Source organism: Oncorhynchus kisutch, linkage group LG12 (assembly GCF_002021735.2).
Source record: "Oncorhynchus kisutch isolate 150728-3 linkage group LG12, Okis_V2, whole genome shotgun sequence".
Taxonomy (NCBI): Eukaryota; Metazoa; Chordata; class Actinopteri; order Salmoniformes; family Salmonidae; genus Oncorhynchus; species Oncorhynchus kisutch.
The window spans coordinates 10,632,067-10,655,083 of NC_034185.2; the positions used below are offsets into that span (position 1 = coordinate 10,632,067).

The window sequence follows — 23,017 nt, forward strand, 5'->3', positions numbered from 1 at the left end:
CCACCTCTCCACACACACACCTACCCACCTCTCCACACACACACCTACCCACCTCTCCACACACACACCTACCCACCTCTCCACACACACACCTACCCACCTCTCCACACACACACCTACCCACCTCTCCACACACACACCTACCCACCTCTCCACACACACACCTACCCACCTCTCCACACACACACTACCCACCTCTCCACACACACACCTACCCACCTCTCCACACACACACCTACCCACCTCTCCACACACACACCTACCCACCTCTCCACACACAACCTACCCCACCTCTCCACACACACACCTACCCACCTCCACACACACACACACACCTACCCACACACACACCTACCCACCTCTCCACACACACACACACACCTACCCACCTCTCCACACACACACACACACTCTCCACACACACACACACACCTACCCACCTCTCCACACACCCACCTACCCACCTCTCCACACACCCACCTACCCACCTCTCCACACACACACACCTACCCACACACACACACACCTACCCACCTCTCCACACACACACACACACACCTACCCACCTCTCCACACACACCTACCCACCTCTCCACACACACACCTACCCACCTCTCCACACCACACACACACACCTACCCACCTCTCCACAACACACACACACACCTACCACCTCTCCACACACACACCACACCTACCCACCTCTCCACACACACCTACCCACCTCTCCACACACACACACACACACACCACACCTACCCACCTCTCCACACACACACACACACACCTACCCACCTCTCCACACACACACACCACACACACACACACACACACACCTACCCACCTCTCCACACACACACACACACACACACCTACCCACCTCTCCACACACACACACGCACACCTACCCACCTCTCCACACACACACACCTACCCACCTCTCCACACACACACACACACACACACACACACACAACAACCCACCTCTCCACACACACACCTACCCACCTCTCCACACACACCACACACACCTACCCACCTCTCCACACACACCACACACACCTACCCACCTCTCCACACACACACACACACACACCTACCCACCTCTCCACACACACACCCACCCACCCACCTCTCCACACACACACCCACCCACCTCTCCACACACACACACACACCTACCCACCCACCTCTCCACACACACATACACCTACCCACCTCTCTCCACACACACACACCTACCCACCTCTCCCCACACACACACACACACACACACACAACAACCCACCTCTCCACACACACACACCTACCCACCTCTCCACACACACCTACCCACCTCTCCACACACACACACACACACACACACACGTACCCACCTCTCCACACACCCACCCACCTCTCCACACACACACACCTACCCACCCACCTCTCCACACACACACATACACCTACCCACCTCTCTCCACACACACACACACACACACCTACCCACCTCTCCACACACCTACCCACCTCTCCACACACACACCTACCCACCTCTCCACACACACACACACACCTACCCACCTCTCCACACACACACACCTACCCACCTCTCCACACACACACACACACCTACCCACCTCTCCACACACACACACACACACACCTACCCACCTCTCCACACACACACACACACCTACCCACCTCTCCACACACACACACACCTACCCACACACACACACCTACCCACCTCTCCACACACACACACCTACCCACCTCTCCACACAACTACCCACACACACACCTACCCACCTCTCCACACACACACCCACACACCTACCCACCTCTCCACACACACACCCACCTACACACCTACCCACCTCTCCACACACACCTACCCACCTCTCTCCACACACACACACACACCTACCCATCTCTCCACACACACACACCTACCCACCTCTCCACACACACACACACACACCTACCCACCTCTCCACACACACACACACCTACCCACCTCTCCACACACACACACACACACCTACCCACCTCTCCACACACACACCTACCCACCTCTCCACACACACACCTACCCACCTCTCCACACACACACACCTACCCACCTCTCCACACACACACACACACACCCACCTCTCCACACACACACACACCCACCTCTCCACACACACACACCCACCCACCTCTCCACACACACACACACACACCCACCTCTCCACACACACACCCACCTACACACCTACCCACCTCTCCACACACACACACCTACCCACCTCTCTCCACACACACACACACACACCTACCCACCTCTCCACACACACACACACACACACACACACACCTACCCACCTCTCCACACACACACACACACACACACACCTACCCACCTCTCCACACACACACACACCTACCCACCTCTCCACACACACACACACCCACCTCTCCACACACACACACCCACCCACCTCTCCACACACACACACACGCACCTCTCCACACACACACACACGCACCTCTCCACACACACACATACGCCTACCCATCTCTCCACACACACACACACACCTACCCACCTCTCCCCACACACACACCCACCTCTCCCCACACACACACACACACACCTCTCCCCACACACACACACCTCTCCACACACACACACCCACCTCTCCACACACACACACACACCTACCCCCACACACCTATCCACACACACACACACACCTACCCACCTCTCCACACACACACACCTACCCACCTCTCCACACACCTACCCACACACACACCTACCCACCTCTCCACACACACACCCACACACCTACCCACCTCTCCACACACACACCCACCTACACACCTACCCACCTCTCCACACACACACACACCTACCCACCTCTCTCCACACACACACACACACACCTACCCATCTCTCCACACACACACACACACCTACCCACCTCTCCACACACACACACCTACCCACCTCTCCACACACACACACCTACCCACCTCTCCACACACACACACCTACCCACCTCTCCACACACACACACCTACCCACCTCTCCACACACACACCTACCCACCTCTCCACACACACACACCTACCCACCTCTCCACACACACACACCTACCCACCTCTCCACACACACACACACACACCCACCTCTCCACACACACACCCACCTCTCCACACACACACACCCACCCACCTCTCCACACACACACACACACACACACCCACCTACACACCTACCCACCTCTCCACACACACACACCTACCCACCTCTCTCCACACACACACACACACACCTACCCACCTCTCCACACACACCTACCCATCTCTCCACACACACACACACACACACACACACACCTACCCACCTCTCCACACACACACACACACACACACCTACCCACCTCTCCACACACACACACCTACCCACCTCTCCACACACACACACCTACCCACCTCTCCACACACACACACACCCACCTCTCCACACACACACACCCACCCACCTCTCCACACACACACACCCACCCACCTCTCCACACACACACCCACCCACCTCTCCACACACACGCCTACCCATCTCTCCACACACACACCCACCTACCCACCTCTCCCCACACACACACCCACCTCTCCCCACACACACACACACCTCTCCACACACACACACCCACCTCTCCACACACACACACCCACCTCTCCACACACACACACACCTACCCCCACACACCTATCCACACACACACACCTACCCACCTCTCCACACACACACACACACCTACCTACCCACCTCTCCACACACACCTACACCTACCTACCCACCTCTCCACACACCTACCTACCTACCCACCTCTCCACACACCTACCTACCTACCCACCTCTCCACACACACACCTACCCACCCACCTCTCCACACACACACCTACCCACCCACCTCTCACACACACACCTACCCACCTCTCACACACACACCTACCCACCTCTCACCACACACACCTACCCACCTCTCACCACACACACCTACCCACCTCTCACCACACACACCTACCCACCTCTCACCACACACACCTACCCACCTCTCACCACACACACCTACCCACCTCTCACCACACACACCTACCCACCTCTCTCCACACACACCTACCTACCTACCTCTCTCCACACACACACACACACACACACACACACACACACACACACACACCTACCTACCTACCTCTCTCCACACACACACACACACACCTACCTACCTCTCTCCACACACACACACACACCTACCTACCTCTCTCCACACACACCTACCTACCTCTCTCCACACACACACACACACACCTACCTACCTCTCTCCACACACACCTACCTACCTACCTCTCTCCACACACACACACACACACACACACCTACCTACCTCTCTCCACACACACACACACACACCTACCTACCTCTCTCCACACACACACACACACCTACCTACCTCTCTCCACACACACACACACACACACACCTACCTACCTCTCTCCACACACACACACACACACCTACCTACCTCTCTCCACACACACACACACACACACACACACACACACACACACACACCTACCTACCTCTCTCCACACACACCTACCTACCTCTCTCCACACACACACACACACACACCTACCTACCTCTCTCCACACACACACACACACACACCTACCTACCTCTCTCCACACACACACACACACACACCCTCTCTTTACGCACACCTTCACACACTCAGAGCAAGATCTGCCTACTATAGATCAGTCAGACACACCAATCACGGTTAATCCAGAACTAGTCTTGCGTAATTGGTCAGCTGCTCGACTAAGTTCAGGGTCAATAAGAGAAGAGATTAAGAGATGTTAGAACGAGGAGCTCTCTCTGAGTCAGGTTTGTAGGCCTCCAAGCTCGCACACGCTTTTTCAGTTCTGCCCACAAATGTTCTATAGGATTGAGGTCAGGGCTTTGTGATGGCCACTCCAATACCTTGACTTATTTGTCCTTAAGCCATTTTGCCACAACTTTGGAAGTATGCTTGGGGTCATTGTCCATTTGCAAGACCCATTTGCGACCAAGCAATAACTTCCTGACTGATGCCATGAGATGTTGCTTCAATATATCCACATAGTTGTCCTACCTCATGATTCCATCTATTTTGTGAAGTGCACCATTCCCTCCTGCAGCAAAGCAACCCCACAACATGATGCTGCTGCCCCCATGCTTCACGGTTGGGATGGTGTTCTTCGGCTTGCAAGCCTCCCCCTTTTTCCTCCAAACATAATGATGGTCACTATGGCCAAACAGTTCTATTTTTGTTTCATCAGACCAGAGGACATTTCTCCAAAAAGTACGATCTTTGTCCCCATGTGCAGTTGCAAACCGTAGTCTGGCTTTTTTATGGCGATTTTGGAGCAGTGGTTTCTTCCTTGCTGAGCAGCCTTTCAGGTTATGTCGATATAGGACTCGTTTTACTGTGGATATAGAAACTTTTGTACCCGTTTCCTCAAGTCTGTAAACAATTCCTGAAAAATGTATTGCGTCATGCACAAAGTAGATGTCCTAACCAACTTGCCTAAACTATAGTTTTGTTAACAAGAAATTTGTGGAGTGGTTGAAAAATGAGTTTTAAAGACTCCAACCTAAGTGTATGTAAACTTCCGACTTCAACTGTATATGTTGAAGAGGGTGGGGCTTAAGCTGCATCCCTGTCTCACCCCCCTGGCCCTGTGGAAAGAAATGTGTTTTTGCCAATTTTAGCCTCACACTGTTTGTGTACATAGACTATATAAATGTTGTATGTTTTCCCCCCAATACAACTTTCCATCAATTTAATGAATCGAAAGCGTTTGTGAAATCAACAAAGCATGAGAAGACTCTGCCTTTGTCAATTAGGTTGTGCAGGATGAGTTCCCACTCACCCACTCTTACCTGTGGACGTAGTGTTGTTGGTGTATAGAGTGGATGGCCAGCACCATCTCTGCCACATAGAACTTGGACATGTCCTCTGGGAGACGGTCCTCGAACTTACTGAGCAGGGTCAAGAGGTCACCGCCCACATAGTAGTCCATCACCAGGTACTGCAGAGACAGGGTTATACTGTGGGTTATACTGTGTACACACACCCGCACACAGAGTATACACAAAGTGTGTGTGCGTGTGAAGTTGTTACCAGGAAGTTGTCATCCTGGAAGGCATAGTGTAGGGTGGTGATCCACTGGCAGTCTCCATTCACCAGAACATTCCTCTCCTCGCGGAAACACGCCGTCTGAGGGGCAAACAATGGTATCAACTATAACAAACTCCCACACACACACTCAGTAAAAAAAACACTTTTAAAAATGCCAATTTCATTCAGGTCAGATTGAACTTAGAATTCTTGATAAATCACCAAAAACCACATCTTTGACCCTCCTCATCTCAGTCACTAAGTCTGCCGTACCCTTAATCTCACTCCAGTAGTCTGTCCCTGGCATACAAACCATCATTCATAGCCCCCCCCTCCCTGCTCGCAACCTCTCACTCACGTGCCGTGCAACATTCATGTATCAGTCACTGTGGGCCGTGCAACATTCATGTATCAGTCACTGTGGGCCGTGCAACATTCATGTATCAGTCACTGTGGGCCGTGCAACATTCATGTATCAGTCACAAGTGACCTTGCCCTGCATTAATGCCCCCTCTTTTACACTGCTGCTACTCTATTATCTATGCATAGTCACTTTAACTCTCCCTACATTTACATGTTACCTCGACTAACTGGTGCCCCCGCACATTGACTCTGTACCGGTACCCCCTGTATATAGCCTCCACATTGACTCGGTACCGGTACCCCCTGTATATAGCCTCCACATTGACTCGGTACCGGTACCCCCTGTATATAGCCTCCACATTGACTCGGTACCGGTACCCCCTGTATATAGCCTCCACATTGACTCGGTACCGGTACCCCCTGTATATAGCCTCCACATTGACTCTGTACCGGTACCCCCTGTATATAGTCTCCACATTGACTCTGTACTGGTACCCCCATTATATATAGCTTCCACATTGACTCTGTACTGGTACCCCCTGTATATAGTCTCCACATTGACTCTGTACCGGTACACCCTGTATATAGCCTCCACATTGACTCTGTACTGGTACCCCCTGTATATAGCCTCCACATTGACTCTGTACCGGTACCCCCTGTATATAGCCTCCACATTGACTCTGTACCAGTACCCCCTGTATATAGCCTCCACATTGACTCTGTACTGGTACCCCCTGTATATAGCCTCCACATTGACTCTGTACTGGTACCCCCTGTATATAGCCTCCACATTGACTCTGTACCGGTACCCCCTGTATATAGCCTCCACATTGACTCTGTACCAGTACCCCCTGTATATAGCCTCCACATTGACTCTGTACCGGTACCCCCTGTATATAGCCTCCACATTGACTCTGTACTGGTACCCCCTGTATATAGCCTCCACATTGACTCTGTACCGGTACCCCCTGTATATAGCCTCCACATTGACTCTGTACCGGTACCCCCTGTATATAGCCTCCACATTGACTCTGTACTGGTACCCCCTGTATATAGCCTCCACATTGACTCTGTACTGGTACCCCCTGTATATAGCCTCGCTATTGTTATTTTACTGCTGCTCTGTAATTATTTGCTACTTTTACATAACACTTATTTCTTTTTCTTTAAACTGCAGTGTTGGTTATGGGTTTGTCAGTAAGCATTTCACTGTAAGGTCTACAGCTGTTGTATTCGGCGCAGGTGACATAAAATTTGATTTGATTTCATGAAAGAAATTACAGAAATTTGTGTTCCCCAAAAACCCAGGCTATCCTCAGTGAAGAATCCATTTCACGTTGTTGGGCTATCAGGGAATTGATAAGGACTTTGGTGGACCTCGCATATTGGGATTTTAGTTGGTTAATCTTGTTTGCTCTCACATCAGTGTTCAGGGGATACGTCTGATTGAATTTACTATACCTGGTGTGAAAATGGCACTTAACATTGGCACTTTTCACGAGAGCTACGAACACCCTGCATATCAGGCACATTGGTTTAGTGCTAATTGCAGGGAGGATTAATAAATGCTGTTCCATTGACTAGTCTTTGAACGTTGTTTTCAGAGTTAACTTAAAACATTTTTTTTTTAACAAAGATACTGGTAACTAAGCTCCTCCTATCTGTGATATTTACAGTTGAAACCACGGTCAAATCTTTGTTTCTTTCTGCCTGCTTGTCCCAAGGTTCCGCGGAGGATATTTGGATTAATGTGATTGGTGCGGAGTTAGAGGCCACTGCGCCCGGTTGATTATTTAAAAGCTGTCTAAAAATGATATATTGACTTTTATATAACAAAATGCAATGTTGTCCGGTCAGGATTGACCCTTCTCTGGGTCCGGACCGCGATCCGCCAGTTGAGTTTGGCTGGTCTAGCTGTCCGTCCGTCTGTCTATCCATTCATCTTTAAAGACTGTTTTCCTACTCCGCTGCTGGTTGGAATGCCATGCTGCAGGCAGTGCTGTGTGTCCAGTAGAGTCGTAAACACCTCCCCTCTGTATTGCAGAGGCTGCACACATACTGAGGGATTGTGGGATGGGGATTACTGACCATTACTGACAAAAGCTCTGGCGACGCGGCGTGCCAGGCCTCAGGCCACTGTCAGAGCCCATTGGGCTAAAACTAGGTCAAGAGGTAGAGAACAGCACAATAAAAGAAGATGGCCGTCCTGGCTTGCCCTGAGTCAGTCAGTCTCCACTCTCCAGCTAGAATACCGGTGTACGGTAAACTAAACGTTTCCCCTATATGCTGATCTTGGATCAGCTTCCCCGCCCTCAATACTAATCTTAACCATTAGCATGGGAAAACGCAAAACTGACCCAAGTTCAGCATCTAGGAGCAAATTCACCCAACACCAGAATATGTCAGAGGCTGAGCAGGAATAGATTCAGCTCAATTTCCTTCATCACAGGTCTAGGATCAGTTGTTCAGGATCAATCCTAACCTTAAGCATTTCAGGGATGAATTAATATGTGACCGTGGGTCAGTGGTTAGAGGCAGCGTTGCGGACTATACTCAGGGGCAGTAGTATTATACTAAAGCCAATACTCTAAGGGTAGTCCACGGTACCGTGAAACCCATTTCCCTTCAAAATGGTTGCAAGGGATGCAACAAAAGAAAACTGATTGCCACAAAGTGCCCAGGTTTTTCAGAAATACAGGTTGGAGGATTCCCGGAACAACAAGCAGGGAATAACAAGCGAGGAAAACGTTCTTGGAACCAGGAGCAGGGAATAAATCATCCAACCGGGATTTTTTTTTTTTTTTTTTTTTTTTATACTTAAAAAAAAACTCTGGAACTTCGGGAATGTTTCTGGAACTATGCCTAACCAGTGAATTTGGTCTCTGCTGTATTTAGGTATGTAGGAAATCTCATGAGTGGATAGGTGATCGTGCACGTCTGGGTGAGCGTGGCTAACAACCATTGTCGACCATGCAAATGAAGCCTTGAGCACTCTTTTGGCAGCAAAGTCAGTAGGCGGGTATGGTTCTTCTCTACGGCATAGAAATAGAACATCCAGCCTTGACTTGAGCAGGAGTGTACACTCTAGAACTTCTATGTCTTTGTGTCAAATGGTAGATTCTACAGTCCCATTATGATCCTTACCTCGGCTCTCTTCAACATCTCCCACTTGTTCAGGATCTTCATGGCGTACACGCGTTCCGTGTTTTTCATCTTCACCACCGCAACCTAGAGGGAGAAGGATAGAGGGTGAGATGAAAAAAAGGGAGAGGAAGGAGAAAGGGAGAGAGATGGAGGGGGGGAGAGAGAGATCATTACACCATTAAAATGCAGTGTAATTAAGAGAGCTGGGAATTGCTGACTTTTCCTTATTGATGTTTCCATCCCCCTCCTACTAGCCTAGTTACTGTAAGCCCGCAGCAGTCCACCCTAGGACCCACTGCTTTCTATGATAGTGGATGAGTCTCACTTCGCACCTCGTCAAAAGTATAGGGTTCCGTTTGAGACGCCGGGCAGTGTTGTGATCCTTAACCTCATGTACATACATCAACATCCAGCATGTATTGGGTGAATACAGGCGTGTGTTCATTACTTACCAAACGGATAAAAACAGAGTGAAACAGGAAGGGACTTAACACTAAGTGGACTGTGTAATAAGTAACACTCATTTTGGGTTTTCCGTTGCAAAACATTTAAATAAATAAATTAATAAATAAATAATGTGCAATTGCGTCCCCTAAGGAACATGACCCTCTATTCCCCTAGATTATTTTCCAGGCGGGGTGCAATTACACCTTACACATCCAAAATGTTGAAGTCAAATAATTTTAGATGAGGGGGGGGGGGCAGAGCTTATTGGGAGGGCCCACCGCCCTATTTGAACAATGGTAAGGGAAACACTGTAGTACCGTGGCTTGTGATTCTGGTCGGTAAAATAGTTCTGGCCTAGACATGTATATATATGGAGAGCCGACACTGAGCTATGATTACAATGCATTACAAACTAAGGCTTTTAGATGCACATTCAAAAATCGTACACGTATTTCTTAGAGGCCAAATACAGCTAAGCCAGCAGTAACGGTGCTTCAGACACACCCCAGGACAGGGCTTAGTGAAAGGGATAATCCACCCAAAACCACTCATTCCTATAATTTACTGTGAAATACCACTAATATGTGAGAACAATACTGCCCTAACCAAGCAAAAAAAGACAGTAGCTGCTCATTGCGTGGAACTGAGAAAAACAGCTTTTATTTACCTTGGTTTCATAGTAATTTTATACAGTTACTGCTAACATGACCCCCATTCTCTCCAAAACACAAGAGGCAGGATACTTGTACATGATTAAGCATGTATTTAATGAGCAGTTAGTGCCTTTTTGCTTGGTAGGGCAACAGCAACTCGCCCAAGCCTTGTTCTGAAAGAGCTGCAAAATCTGGACCCCTACAAATCAGCCGGGCTAGACAATCTGGACCCTTTCTTTCTAAAATTATCTGCCGAAATTGTTGCCACCCCTATTACTAGCCTGTTCAACCTCTCTTTCGTGTCGTTTGAGATTCCCAAAGATTGGAAAGCAGCTGCGGTCATCCCCCTCTTCAAAGGGGGGGACACTCTTGACCCAAACTGCTACAGACCTATATCTATCCTACCGTGCCTTTCTAAGGTCTTCGAAAGCCAAGTCAACAAACAGATTACCGACCATTTCGAATCTCACCATACCTTCTCTGCTATGCAATCTGGTTTCAGAGCTGGTCATGGGTGCACCTCAGCCACGCTCAAGGTCCTAAACGATATCTTAACCGCCATCGATAAGAAACATTACTGTGCAGCCGTATTCATTGATCTGGCCAAGGCTTTCGACTCTGTCAATCACCACATCCTCATCGGCAGACTCGACAGCCTTGGGTTCTCAAATGATTGCCTCGCCTGGTTCACCAACAACTTCTCTGATAGAGTTCAGTGTGTCAAATCGGAGGGTCTGCTGTCCGGACCTCTGGCAGTCTCTATGGGGGTGCCACAGGGTTCAATTCTTGGACCGACTCTCTTCTCTGTATACATCAATGAGGTCGCTCTTGCTGCTGGTGAGTCTCTGATCCACCTCTACGCAGACGACACCATTCTGTATACTTCTGGCCCTTCTTTGGACACTGTGTTAACAACCCTCCAGGCAAGCTTCAATGCCATACAACTCTCCTTCCGTGGCCTCCAATTGCTCTTAAATATAAGTAAAACTAAATGCATGCTCTTCAACCGATCGCTACCTGCACCTACCCGCCTGTCCAACATCACTACTCTGGACGGCTCTGACTTAGAATACGTGGACAACTACAAATACTTAGGTGTCTGGTTAGACTGTAAACTCTCCTTCCAGACCCATTTCAAACATCTCCAATCCAAAGTTAAATCTAGAATTGGCTTCCTATTTCGCAAAAAAGCATCCTTCACTCATGCTGCCAAACATACCCTTGTAAAACTGACCATCCTACCAATCCTCGACTTTGGCGATGTCATTTACAAAATAGCCTCCAATTCCCTACTCAACAAATTGGATGCAGTCTATCACAGTGCAATCCGTTTTGTCACCAAAGCCCCATATACTACCCACCATTGCGACCTGTACGCTCTCGTTGGCTGGCCCTCGCTTCATACTCGTCGCCAAACCCACTGGCTCCATGTCAACTACAAGACCCTGCTAGGTAAAGTCCCCCCTTATCTCAGCTCGCTGGTCACCATAGCATCTCCCACCTGTAGCACACGCTCCAGCAGGTATATCGCTCTAGTCACCCCCAAAACCAATTCTTTCTTTGGCCGCCTCTCCTTCCAGTTCTCTGCTGCCAATGACTGGAACGAACTACAAAAATCTCTGAAACTGGAAACACTTATCTCCCTCACTAGCTTTAAGCACCAACTGTCAGAGCAGCTCACAGATTACTGCACCTGTACATAGCCCACCTATAATTTAGCCCAAACAACTACCTCTTTCCCAACTGTATTTAATTTTAATTTATTTATTTATTTTGCTCCTTTGCACCCCATTATTTTTTTATTTCTACTTTGCACATTCTTCCATTGCAAAACTACCATTCCAGTATTTTACTTGCTATATTGTATTTACTTTGCCATCATGGCCTTTTTTGCCTTTACCTCCCTTCTCACCTCATTTGCTCACATTGTATATAGACTTGTTTATACTGCATTATTGACTGTATGTTTGTTTTTACTCCATGTGTAACTCTGTGTCGTTTTATCTGTCGAACTGCTTTGCTTTATCTTGGCCAGGTCGCAATTGTAAATGAGAACTTGTTCTCAACTTGCCTACCTGGTTAAATAAAGGTAAAATAAATAAATTAAATAAATAAATAAATAAAAAATAGTTGTTGTGAACAAATGTTTCATGTTGTCTTATATGGTTACGGTAGCAAATCGACAATGCAATGCATTCTGGGCTGGCTGACTGACTACCAAACGTAGCTACACACAATAATACCAAAGTCAATATCACAGCATGTGAAGTAGGCACCATGCAACTGCACCATGCAACTGCACCATGCAACTGCACCATGCAACTGCACCATGCAACTGCACCATGCAACTGCACCATGCAACTGCACCATGCAACTGCACCCGGGACTGAAGAGGCAGACAAATTACACATTTCTCGAAGGTAGGAATACCGCAAAAAAATATGATCAATGGCTCAATCGAGAGAAGTCAACGTCAGCCAGTAATCTGACATATGATAGACTTTTTCACCATCTAAAAGTCATATTCCTATGAACTTCCAGTGTAGTGAGAGAGACTAACACAGTGCAACGTCATACCGGCCAAATTTCTGCCTGCACGAACGAATGGCAATAGCTCAGAAACACGTGAAATGACGCAGGAATCGATAGATCATCACTCAGAGATGCACAAAAACAAATCTAACGTTCAAAATGGGTGAATCTTTCCTTTAATGAGAAAATATTTTCCAGGGCAACTGAGGCACTAATACATAAAAAGGCAAAGGATCACATGTGTGTGTGTGTGTGTGTTTGCTGAACCTTGGCTTACTCCACACCACAAGTGACATGGTGTGTGTATACCCAAGTGAACTGCCAGAGAGGAGGTGCGTCAGAGGGACACACCTGACTGGTCTGGTGGCCGGTATGCTGCCAAAGCAGGCCAGGAGACCAGACAATCACACACACACACGGGCAGGCACACAAGCGCACACACAAAAATCACACATTTGGACAGAAAGATCCCCCATCCACACAATATTTCTCATCTCCAGACCTGTGTTCAAATATTACTGGAAAGATTTTATCTGTGCTTGATTGAGCGTACCTGGCTTAATGAACCAATTGAGGAATAAAAAAAGTCACAAAACTGACCAATCTGGTAGACTCAAAGACTTCAAATGTTACTTTAACCCAGATCTGTCTCACAATAACAGCAAGATACCACATTGCCAGTAGTCAGTCAACGTAAACCGATCAAAACCACATAGCCAGTAGTCAGTCAACGTAAACCGATTAAAACCACATTGCCAGTAGTCAGTCAACGTAAACCGATCAAAACCACATTGCCAGTAGTCAGTCAACGTAAACCGATCAAAACCACATTGCCAGTAGTCAGTCAACGCAAACCGATCAAAACCACATTGCCAGTAGTCAGTCAACGCAAACCGATCAAAACCACATTGCCAGTCAATGTAAACAGATCAGATAAGAAGCAGAGAGGAAAGAGAGGACAAAATATACATTCACACAAACATAAACAAACACAGGAGTACAAGATATACTAACTAGCAAACACACACAATCAGGTTAGGCTACAACACAGGGACATATAGGTTGTATACACTGAGTGTATACAGGACTGGTTAGAACACAGTGATAAGCCACACACTCTGCACTCTTTATCACTCCTCCCGACCACACCAGATAACTGACCTCTGACCTAGAAAAACAAACCCAACCCTTGGTGCTCTGAATCCTTATCCCCCCCTCTTGTCCTATTTCCTCCTCTCCTTTTTTAGACACCGATTTAGACGGAGGCAGTCAGGCTGACCTGATTCTACAGCAGGAGGGAGATGGTGGGAGGCGTGCATTGGCGGGGCCTCTCACACACACACATCACTGGAGCTCTTTGACATTTTGCCTGAGAGCTTGTCAAGCGCACACACACCCACACAGCCACTGTGGACATGGTCACACTTCCAGGGTACATTGTGTATTCAAAAGATTCAGGATGTAAACTTGTATATGGAAGGAGATCGAGAGAGAAAAGCTGTGTGTGTGTGTGTGTTGAGATCAAGGAGTAAGAGGCTTGACGGAGGCCTGTCAATACATTCTAATAAAATTTGCATCAAGTCTGTCAATGATTGACTGGGGGGGGATCTGAGGGGAGAGGAGAGCCTCCATTGGGTCTGCTGTCAATGATTGACTGGGTGGAAGCTGAGGGGAGGGGAGAGCTTCCATTGGGTCTGATGTCAATGATTGACTGGGTGGAAGCTGAGGGGAGGGGAGAGCTTCCATTGGGTCTGGTGTCAATGATTGACTGGGTGGAAGCTAAGGGGAGGGGAGAGCTTCCATTGGGTCTGCTGTCAATGATCGACTGGGTGGAAGGAGAGGGGAGGGGAGGGTCTTGCTGCCCGGGTTACTAATTGACTAGAGGGTACAGAATCCCCATGTGCCCTCCAGCTATAGGGCTTGAGCTTTGGAGTATTTGGGTACGAGGTTCTCTCCTGTGTTAGCAGCAGCAGCCGTGTGGGTGAATGTGTGCGTGTGTGGTGGGGCTGGAAGAGTGCACTGCAGTAGTGGTGTGTGTACAGCGCATTCGGGAAGTATTCAGACGCCTTGACTTTTCGTTACGTTACAGCCTTATTCTAAAATGGATTCAATCATTTTTTCCCACCTCATCAATCTACACACAATACCCCATAATGACATCACAATTAGAGGTCGAACAATTATGATTTTTCAACGCCGATAGCGATTATTGGAGAACCAGTAATGACAATTACAACAATACTGAATAAACACTTATTTTAACATTATATAATACATCAATAAAATCTATTTAGTCTCAAATAAATAATGAAACATGTTCAATTTGGTTTAAATCATGCAAAAACAAAGTGTTGGAGAATAAAGTAAAAGTGCAATATGTGCCATGTAAAACGTTTCAGTTCCTTGCTCAGAACATGAGAACATATGAAAGCTGGTGGTTCCTTTTAACATGAGTCTTCAATATTCCCAGGTAAGACGTTTTAGGTTGGGGTTGTTATTATAGGAATTACAGGACTATTTCTCTCTATACGATTTGTATTTCATTAACCTTTAACTATTGGATGTTCTTATAGGCACTTTAGTATTGCCAGTGTAACAGTATAGCCTCCGTCCCTCTCCTCGCTCCTACCTGGGCTCGAACCAGGAACACATCGACAACAGCCACCCTCGAAGCAGCATTACCCATGCAGAGCAAGGGTAACAACTACTCCAAGTCTCAGAGCGAGTGACGTTTGAAACGCTATTAACGCGCACTCCGCTAACTAGCTAGCCATTTCACATCGGTTACACCAGCCTAATCTCAGGAGTTGATAGGCTTGAAGTCATAAACAGCGCAATGCTTTAAGCACAGCGAAGAGCTGCTGGCAAAACGCACGAAAGTGCTGTTTGAATGAATGCTTACGAGCCTGCTGGTGCCTACCATTGCTCAGTCAGACTGCTCTATCAAACCATAGACTTAATTATAACATAACACAACACACAGAAATACGAGCCTTAGGTCATTAATATGGTCGAATCCGGAAACTATAATTTCGAAAACAAAACGTTTATTCTTTCAGTGAAATACGGAACCGTTCCGTATTTTATCTAAAGGATGGCATCCCTAAGTCTAAATATTGCTATTACATTGCACAACCTTCAATGTTATGGCATAATTACGTAATATTCTGGCAAATTAGTTCGCAATGAGCCAGGCGGCCCAAACTGTTGCATATACCCTGACTCTGCATGCAATGAATGCAAGGGAAGTGACAATTTCACCTGGTTAATATTGCCTGCTAACCTGGATTTCTTTTAGCTAAATATGCAGGTATAAAAATAAATACTTCTGTGTATTGATTTTAAGAAAGGCATTGATGTTTATGGTTAGGTACAGGTTGGAGCAACGAGTCCTTTTTCGCGAATGCGCACCACATCGATTATATGCAACGCAGGACACACTAGACAAAGTAGTGATTATGATTGATTGATAGTTTTTTATAAGATAAGTTTAATGCTAGCTAGCAACTTACCTTGGCTTCTTACTGCATTCACGTAAACAGTCAGGCTCCTTGTGAGGCAGGTGGTTAGAGGGTTGGACTAGTTAACCGAAAGGTTGCAAATTGAATCCCTGAGCTGACAAGGTAAAAATCTGTCATTCTGCCCCTGAACGAGGCAGTTAACCCACCGTTCCTAGGCCGTCATTGAAAATAAGAATGTGTTCTTAACTGACTTGCCTAGTTAAATAAAGATTAAATAAAGGTGTAAAAAAAAATACATGTGAAAGAAATAAGAGGCCAAATCGGTGTCCAGAAATCGGCCATTCCGATTAAATCGGTCAACCTCTAATCACAATACCCCACAATGACATCACAATACCACATAATTACAAAAAAATGTTTTAAAAAATGCATAAATATATCATTACATTTACATAAGTATTCAGACCCTTCACTCAGTACTTTGTTGAAGCACCTTTGGCAGCGATTACAGCCTCAAGTATTCTTGGGTGTGACGCTATGAGCTTGGCACACCTGCATTTGGGGAGTTTCTCCCATTCTTCTCAGCAGATACTCTCAAGCTCAAATAGCTGCACAGCTATTTCCTGGTCATCAAGAGATGTTCGATCGGGTCCAGGCTCTGGCTGGTCCACTCAAGGACATTCAGAGACTTGTCCCGAAGCCACTCCTGCATCGTCTTGGCTGTGTGCCCCAGTCTGAGGTCCTGAGTGCTCTGGAGCAGGTTTTTGTCAAGGATCTCTCTGTACTTTGCTCAGTTCATCTTTCCCTCAATCCTCAATCCTGACTAGATTCCATCAGGTTCTTGGTCACCTCCCTGATAAAGGCCCTTCCCCCACGATTGCTCAGCTTGGCCGGGCGGCCAGCTCTAGGAAGAGTGTTGGTGATTCCAAACTTCTTCCATTTAAGAATGGAGGCCACTGTGTTCTTGGGGACCTTCAATGCTGCAGGAATTTGTTGGTAGCAGATCTATGCCTCGATACAATCCTGTCGTCTCCGAGTTCTACAAGACAATTCCTTCGACCTCATGGGTTGATTTTCGCTCTGACATGCACTGTCAACTGTGGGACCTCACAGGTCTTTCCGAATCATGTCCAATCAATTGAATTTACCACAGGTGGATTCCAATCAAGTTGTAGAAACATCTCAAGGATGACCAATGGAAACAGGATGCGCCTGAGCTCAATTTCAAGTCTCATACCGAAGAGTCTGAATACTTATGTAAATAAGTTCTGTTTTATATTTTTTTATAAAATGCTTAAAAACCTGTTTTCACTTTGTCATTATGGGGTATTGTGTGTACATTATAGAATAAGGTTGTAACATAAACAATGTGGAAAAAGTCAAGGGGTCTGAATACATTCCAAATGCACTGTATATACTGTATGTGTGACAAAATGGCTACAAAATGGGATATAGTCTAGGGCCTATGCAGGGATCTTTTTGAGGACAAGTTGCAGTGAATATGGAAAGCAAGTGGTATTGTAGATAATGATCATAATGACGTCGGTGCCCATTGTCTTTCGTCAGACAGCGCATCGATTAGGCCTCCAATGATCGGTCTCGTATCAGTCGCATATCGGGCTGGGCGGTATACCGTATTTGACTATATATCAGTATTGATGCAGGGACCGATTTGGGTTGTTACCTTACCTTCTGTATCGGTATTTGTGTTTTGTTAAATGTGATACGCCATGTGAAATGTCATTCTTTATAGTTTACTTTGCTACTCTAGAGTCATCTCTCGCTCTGCTCTTTCTCGCCATACAACTTTCCACACAGACCTAGCCATGCTCCCTGTCACACAAGGAGCGCATTTGATGTTCCTCAACCACGAGACACTTGCATTCAGCCTGCATGGTCAATGCAGCACATACAACAATGTTGTTTTCACTTTGCTTCTTAACATAAATCCACTAGCATTCTATAATGACACTATTAATTTGTATTTCATATATCAGCAAACCGCTAGTTTGTCTTTTCTGAGCAAGTTGCCCTAAATCTTGTTAGCCGCTAATGCTAATAGCTAATAAATGTACTGAGTAAGAGCAAACGTAGCAAGCTAATACAGTCTGACAATACCAGTGATGGTGTAGACCTAAATCAGCATGTCGTTTGTGCAACAGTATCTTAAATACAAGTAAAACTAAATGCATGCTCTTCAACCGATCGCTACCTGCACCTACCCGCCTGTCCAACATCACTACTCTGGACGGCTCTGACTTAGAATACGTGGACAACTACAAATACTTAGGTGTCTGGTTAGACTGTAAACTCTCCTTCCAGACCCATATCAAACATCTCCAATCCAAAGTTAAATCTAGAATTGGCTTCCTATTTCGCAACAAAGCATCCTTCACTCATGCTGCCAAACATACCCTTGTAAAACTGACCATCCTACCAATCCTCGACTTTGGCGATGTCATTTACAAAATAGCCTCCAATACCCTACTCAACAAATTGGATGCAGTCTATCACAGTGCAATCCGTTTTATCACCAAAGCCCCATATACTACCCACCATTGCGACCTGTACGCTCTCGTTGGCTGGCCCTCGCTTCATACTCGTCGCCAAACCCACTGGCTCCATGTCATCTACAAGACCCTGCTAGGTAAAGTCCCCCCTTATCTCAGCTCGCTGGTCACCATAGCATCTCCCACCTGTAGCACACGCTCCAGCAGGTATATCTCTCTAGTCACCCCCAAGACCAATTCTTTCTTTGGCCGCCTCTCCTTCCAGTTCTCTGCTGCCAATGACTGGAACGAACTACAAAAATCTCTGAAACTGGAAACACTTATCTCCCTCACTAGCTTTAAGCACCAACTGTCAGAGCAGCTCACAGATTACTGCACCTGTACATAGCCCACCTATAATTTAGCCCAAACAACTACCTCTTTCCCAACTGTATTTAATTTTTATTTATTTATTTATTTTGCTCCTTTGCACCCCATTATTTTTTTATTTCTACTTTGCACATTCTTCCATTGCAAAACTACCATTCCAGTATTTTACTTGCTATATTGTATTTACTTTGCCATCATGGCCTTTTTTTGCCTTTACCTCCCTTCTCACCTCATTTGCTCACATTGTATATAGACTTGTTTATACTGCATTATTGACTGTATGTTTGTTTTTACTCCATGTGTAACTCTGTGTCGTTTTATCTGTCGAACTGCTTTGCTTTATCTTGGCCAGGTCGCAATTGTAAATGAGAACTTGTTCTCAACTTGCCTACCTGGTTAAATAAAGGTAAAATAAATAAATAAATAAATCTTCTAAATCAGAGGAATATGCAAAGCAAGAATATGTTAGCTACATGAAGTAGCTAAGAGAAAACACGCAATGTAGCCAAAGCTTATTGGGTCCCCTAGGAAACACTTTAGTTCCTACCCTGTCACAATAAGTCCTCCCTGGCATTTTAACTCGTCGTCATCTCAAACACTGTATTCAAAGTGCCCACTATTATATTCTAACTATAGAATTAGAATAGTCATTCTATTTCCATGATTCCAAAAGTTTGGCTCTAATTCGCAAGTCAAAAATAAGTCCTAGATTATCTGCCCATATCGTGCAGCACTACATGGCACTGTGGAAATTCTCTCTACTGAGCAGTGGTGTAAAGAACTTAAGTAAAAAATAATTTCAAGTACTACTTAAGTTTTTTATTTTTGGTATCTGTACTTAACTATTTTTATTTGTGAAAACTTTTACTTTACTACTACATTCCTAAAGAGAATACTGTACTTTTCACTCCATACATTTTGCGTGACACCTAAAAGTACTCGTTACATTTTGAAAGGTTGGCAGGAAAGGAAAATGGTCCAATTTACCCACTTATCAAGAGAACATCCCTGGTCATCCCCACTGCCTCTGATCTGGAGGACTCACTAAACACAAATGCTTTGTTTGTAAATTCATGTCCAAGTGTGTGAGTGTGCCCCTTGCTATCCGTAAATAAAATGAAATGGTGCCACCTGGTTTGCTTAATATAAGGAATTTGAAATTATTTATACTTTTGATACTTAAGTACATTTTACCAATTACATTTACTTTTGATACTTAAGAGCAGTGTGGAGAACAAGTATTTGGTAACCTGCAAAATCGGCAGTGTTTCCTACTTACAAAGCACGTAGAGGTCTATAATTTTTATCATAGGTACACTTCAACTGTGAGAGACGGAATCTAAAACAAAAATCCAGATAATCACATTGTATGATTTTTAAGTAATTAATTTGCATTTTATTGTTACTGTTGATTGCGAAGATGGGAGGACTTTATCACTGAAGTAAAACTAATGTGGAAGGACCACCAGAGGACAGGCTGGGCTCATGGATAGTAGCCCAACAAGGCATGGGAGACAAGGTAACCAGAGGCAATTAAGCACAGCTGACGGTACTAATGACATACTCTCCTTCCCCTATAAGAGAGAGAATGGAACCAGCAGAGAGGGGGGGAAAACTATCTCTGGAAGATGGCCACAGAGAGAGAGAAGCTATCCAGGAAGAACCACTAAGACGGTGACAATCCAGTGACTTTTTGTTGTAGTTTAAAGATAAGCCTATTGTGTTCCGGTTTCATCCGGAGAAGAAGATGTATGTTTTTCCTTGGAAGATTTTCATTGATTATGTTGGACTGTTTGTGTTGACCAAATGCCCTCAATAGAGAACTGTGTTCAACCAAGAAAACCCACTCCTGACTCGTTTAGAGTGACGCCCAATTACTTGGTCCGCTCACATTGGTGGAGAATGCGGGCATTAGGTGGACGAGTGACACAAGGATAAGTGAGTAAATCAAGATTCTTCCAGTAGACCCGGAGGAACCATTCAAGAACGATGGATAACGCCCTACTACAACAATTGGTCACGGCACAGCAGACAACCATAGAACTCCTGCAACAACAGCTGAGCCGACTAGAAGAACCTAGAGTTAAGCCAAGAGCGGCTGCTCACGCCATCTTACCTCGTCTCTCCAAGGAGGATGATATTGAGGCCTTCCTCATGACCTTCGAAAGGACGGCCACCTTGGAAGAGTGGCCGCCCACAGAATGGGCGAGCGCATTAGCCCCTCTTTTGACCGGGGTGGCTCAGGAAGCCTATTTTGACCTGGATTCCCGCGAAGCTGCGGACTATGGGCGACTAAAAACCGAGATCCTGTCCCGGTACCAGCTGACTGCCAGAGATAGGGCTGTAAAGTTCCATCAATGGACCTATACAGCTGATCAACCCGTCCGTGCCCAGATCTTCGCCTTAATACGACTGACGAAACAGTGGCTAGAACCTGGAAAGGGAGTAGGACATGTGATAGAGACTCTCGTAGTGGACAAGATATTGAGAGAATTACCCAGTTTTTTAAAAAGGGTTGTGGGGCAAGTCAACCCGTTGTCAGCCGACGACATAGCCCAGGCGGTGGAAACATATCGGTCTACAGGGGAGTTGTTAAAAAGTGACAAGGAGGAACGGAAGGAGTCTTCCAATCCCGTACCACGACTCACCCCAGCGAGCTCGCCACCGAAACGTCCAAGCCCCCCCCGGAGGTGGGAGAAGTCAGCCACCACACAGCAGGGTCGGTGTTATAAATGTCAGTCTCCCAACCATTATGCCCCACAATGTCCTAGCAAGGATGAGCCCATGGTCACGGAGTCATCACTGCCTACCCCCACACATCCCGTTTTGAGGGGGCAGGATCAACACTGTTGGTTAGCAGAGATAGCCCCAGCCTCAGAGATTCCGGTGCGAGTCGAAGAACAAGATGTGGTAGCTATTCTTGACTCGGGAAGTATGGTTACGTTAGTAGAGGAGCGGATGGTGACCTCCGCAACACTGCTACCAGACAAAGTAGCCGTATCCTGTATCCATGGAGACACCCACTATTACCCCACTGTGAATCTGCCTATTCTCACTCCAAAAGGAAGGTGTACAGTCAGGGCCGGGAAAGTGCCGCAGCTGAAGGTGCCATTATTGATCGGGAGAGACTGTCCCCTATATAAAGAGCTTCGACAGATGACGTTAAGCACGGGAAGAAGGGGGACAGGAAAGAAGAGAAAATCCAAGCCCGAGGTAGTAGTCCTACAAGGAGACGTAGCTGCGTCCTCGTCCTCTGCAGCAGAGGAAGAAATAGCGACCCAACGTTTACGACAGATATTCCAGGAAACCACCGATGAAGACACATGTGAAGGGCTATAC

General features: G+C 46.7%; 1 protein-coding gene across 4 annotated transcripts in view; it reads right to left on the bottom strand.

The window, feature by feature from the left end:
* Positions 1–23,017, bottom strand: part of cdc42bpb (CDC42 binding protein kinase beta (DMPK-like)) — a 129,864-nt gene that overhangs the window by 66,243 nt on the left and 40,604 nt on the right. For all 4 annotated transcript variants that reach the window (XM_031836846.1, XM_031836849.1, XM_031836847.1 and 1 more), the window contains exons 3-5: positions 9,707–9,790; positions 6,203–6,298; positions 5,962–6,110 (exon numbers count right to left, since the gene is read on the bottom strand). In XM_031836846.1, the coding sequence (XP_031692706.1) occupies positions 5,962–6,110; positions 6,203–6,298; positions 9,707–9,790 (329 nt within the window). The remainder of the gene's footprint in view (positions 1–5,961; positions 6,111–6,202; positions 6,299–9,706; positions 9,791–23,017) is intronic.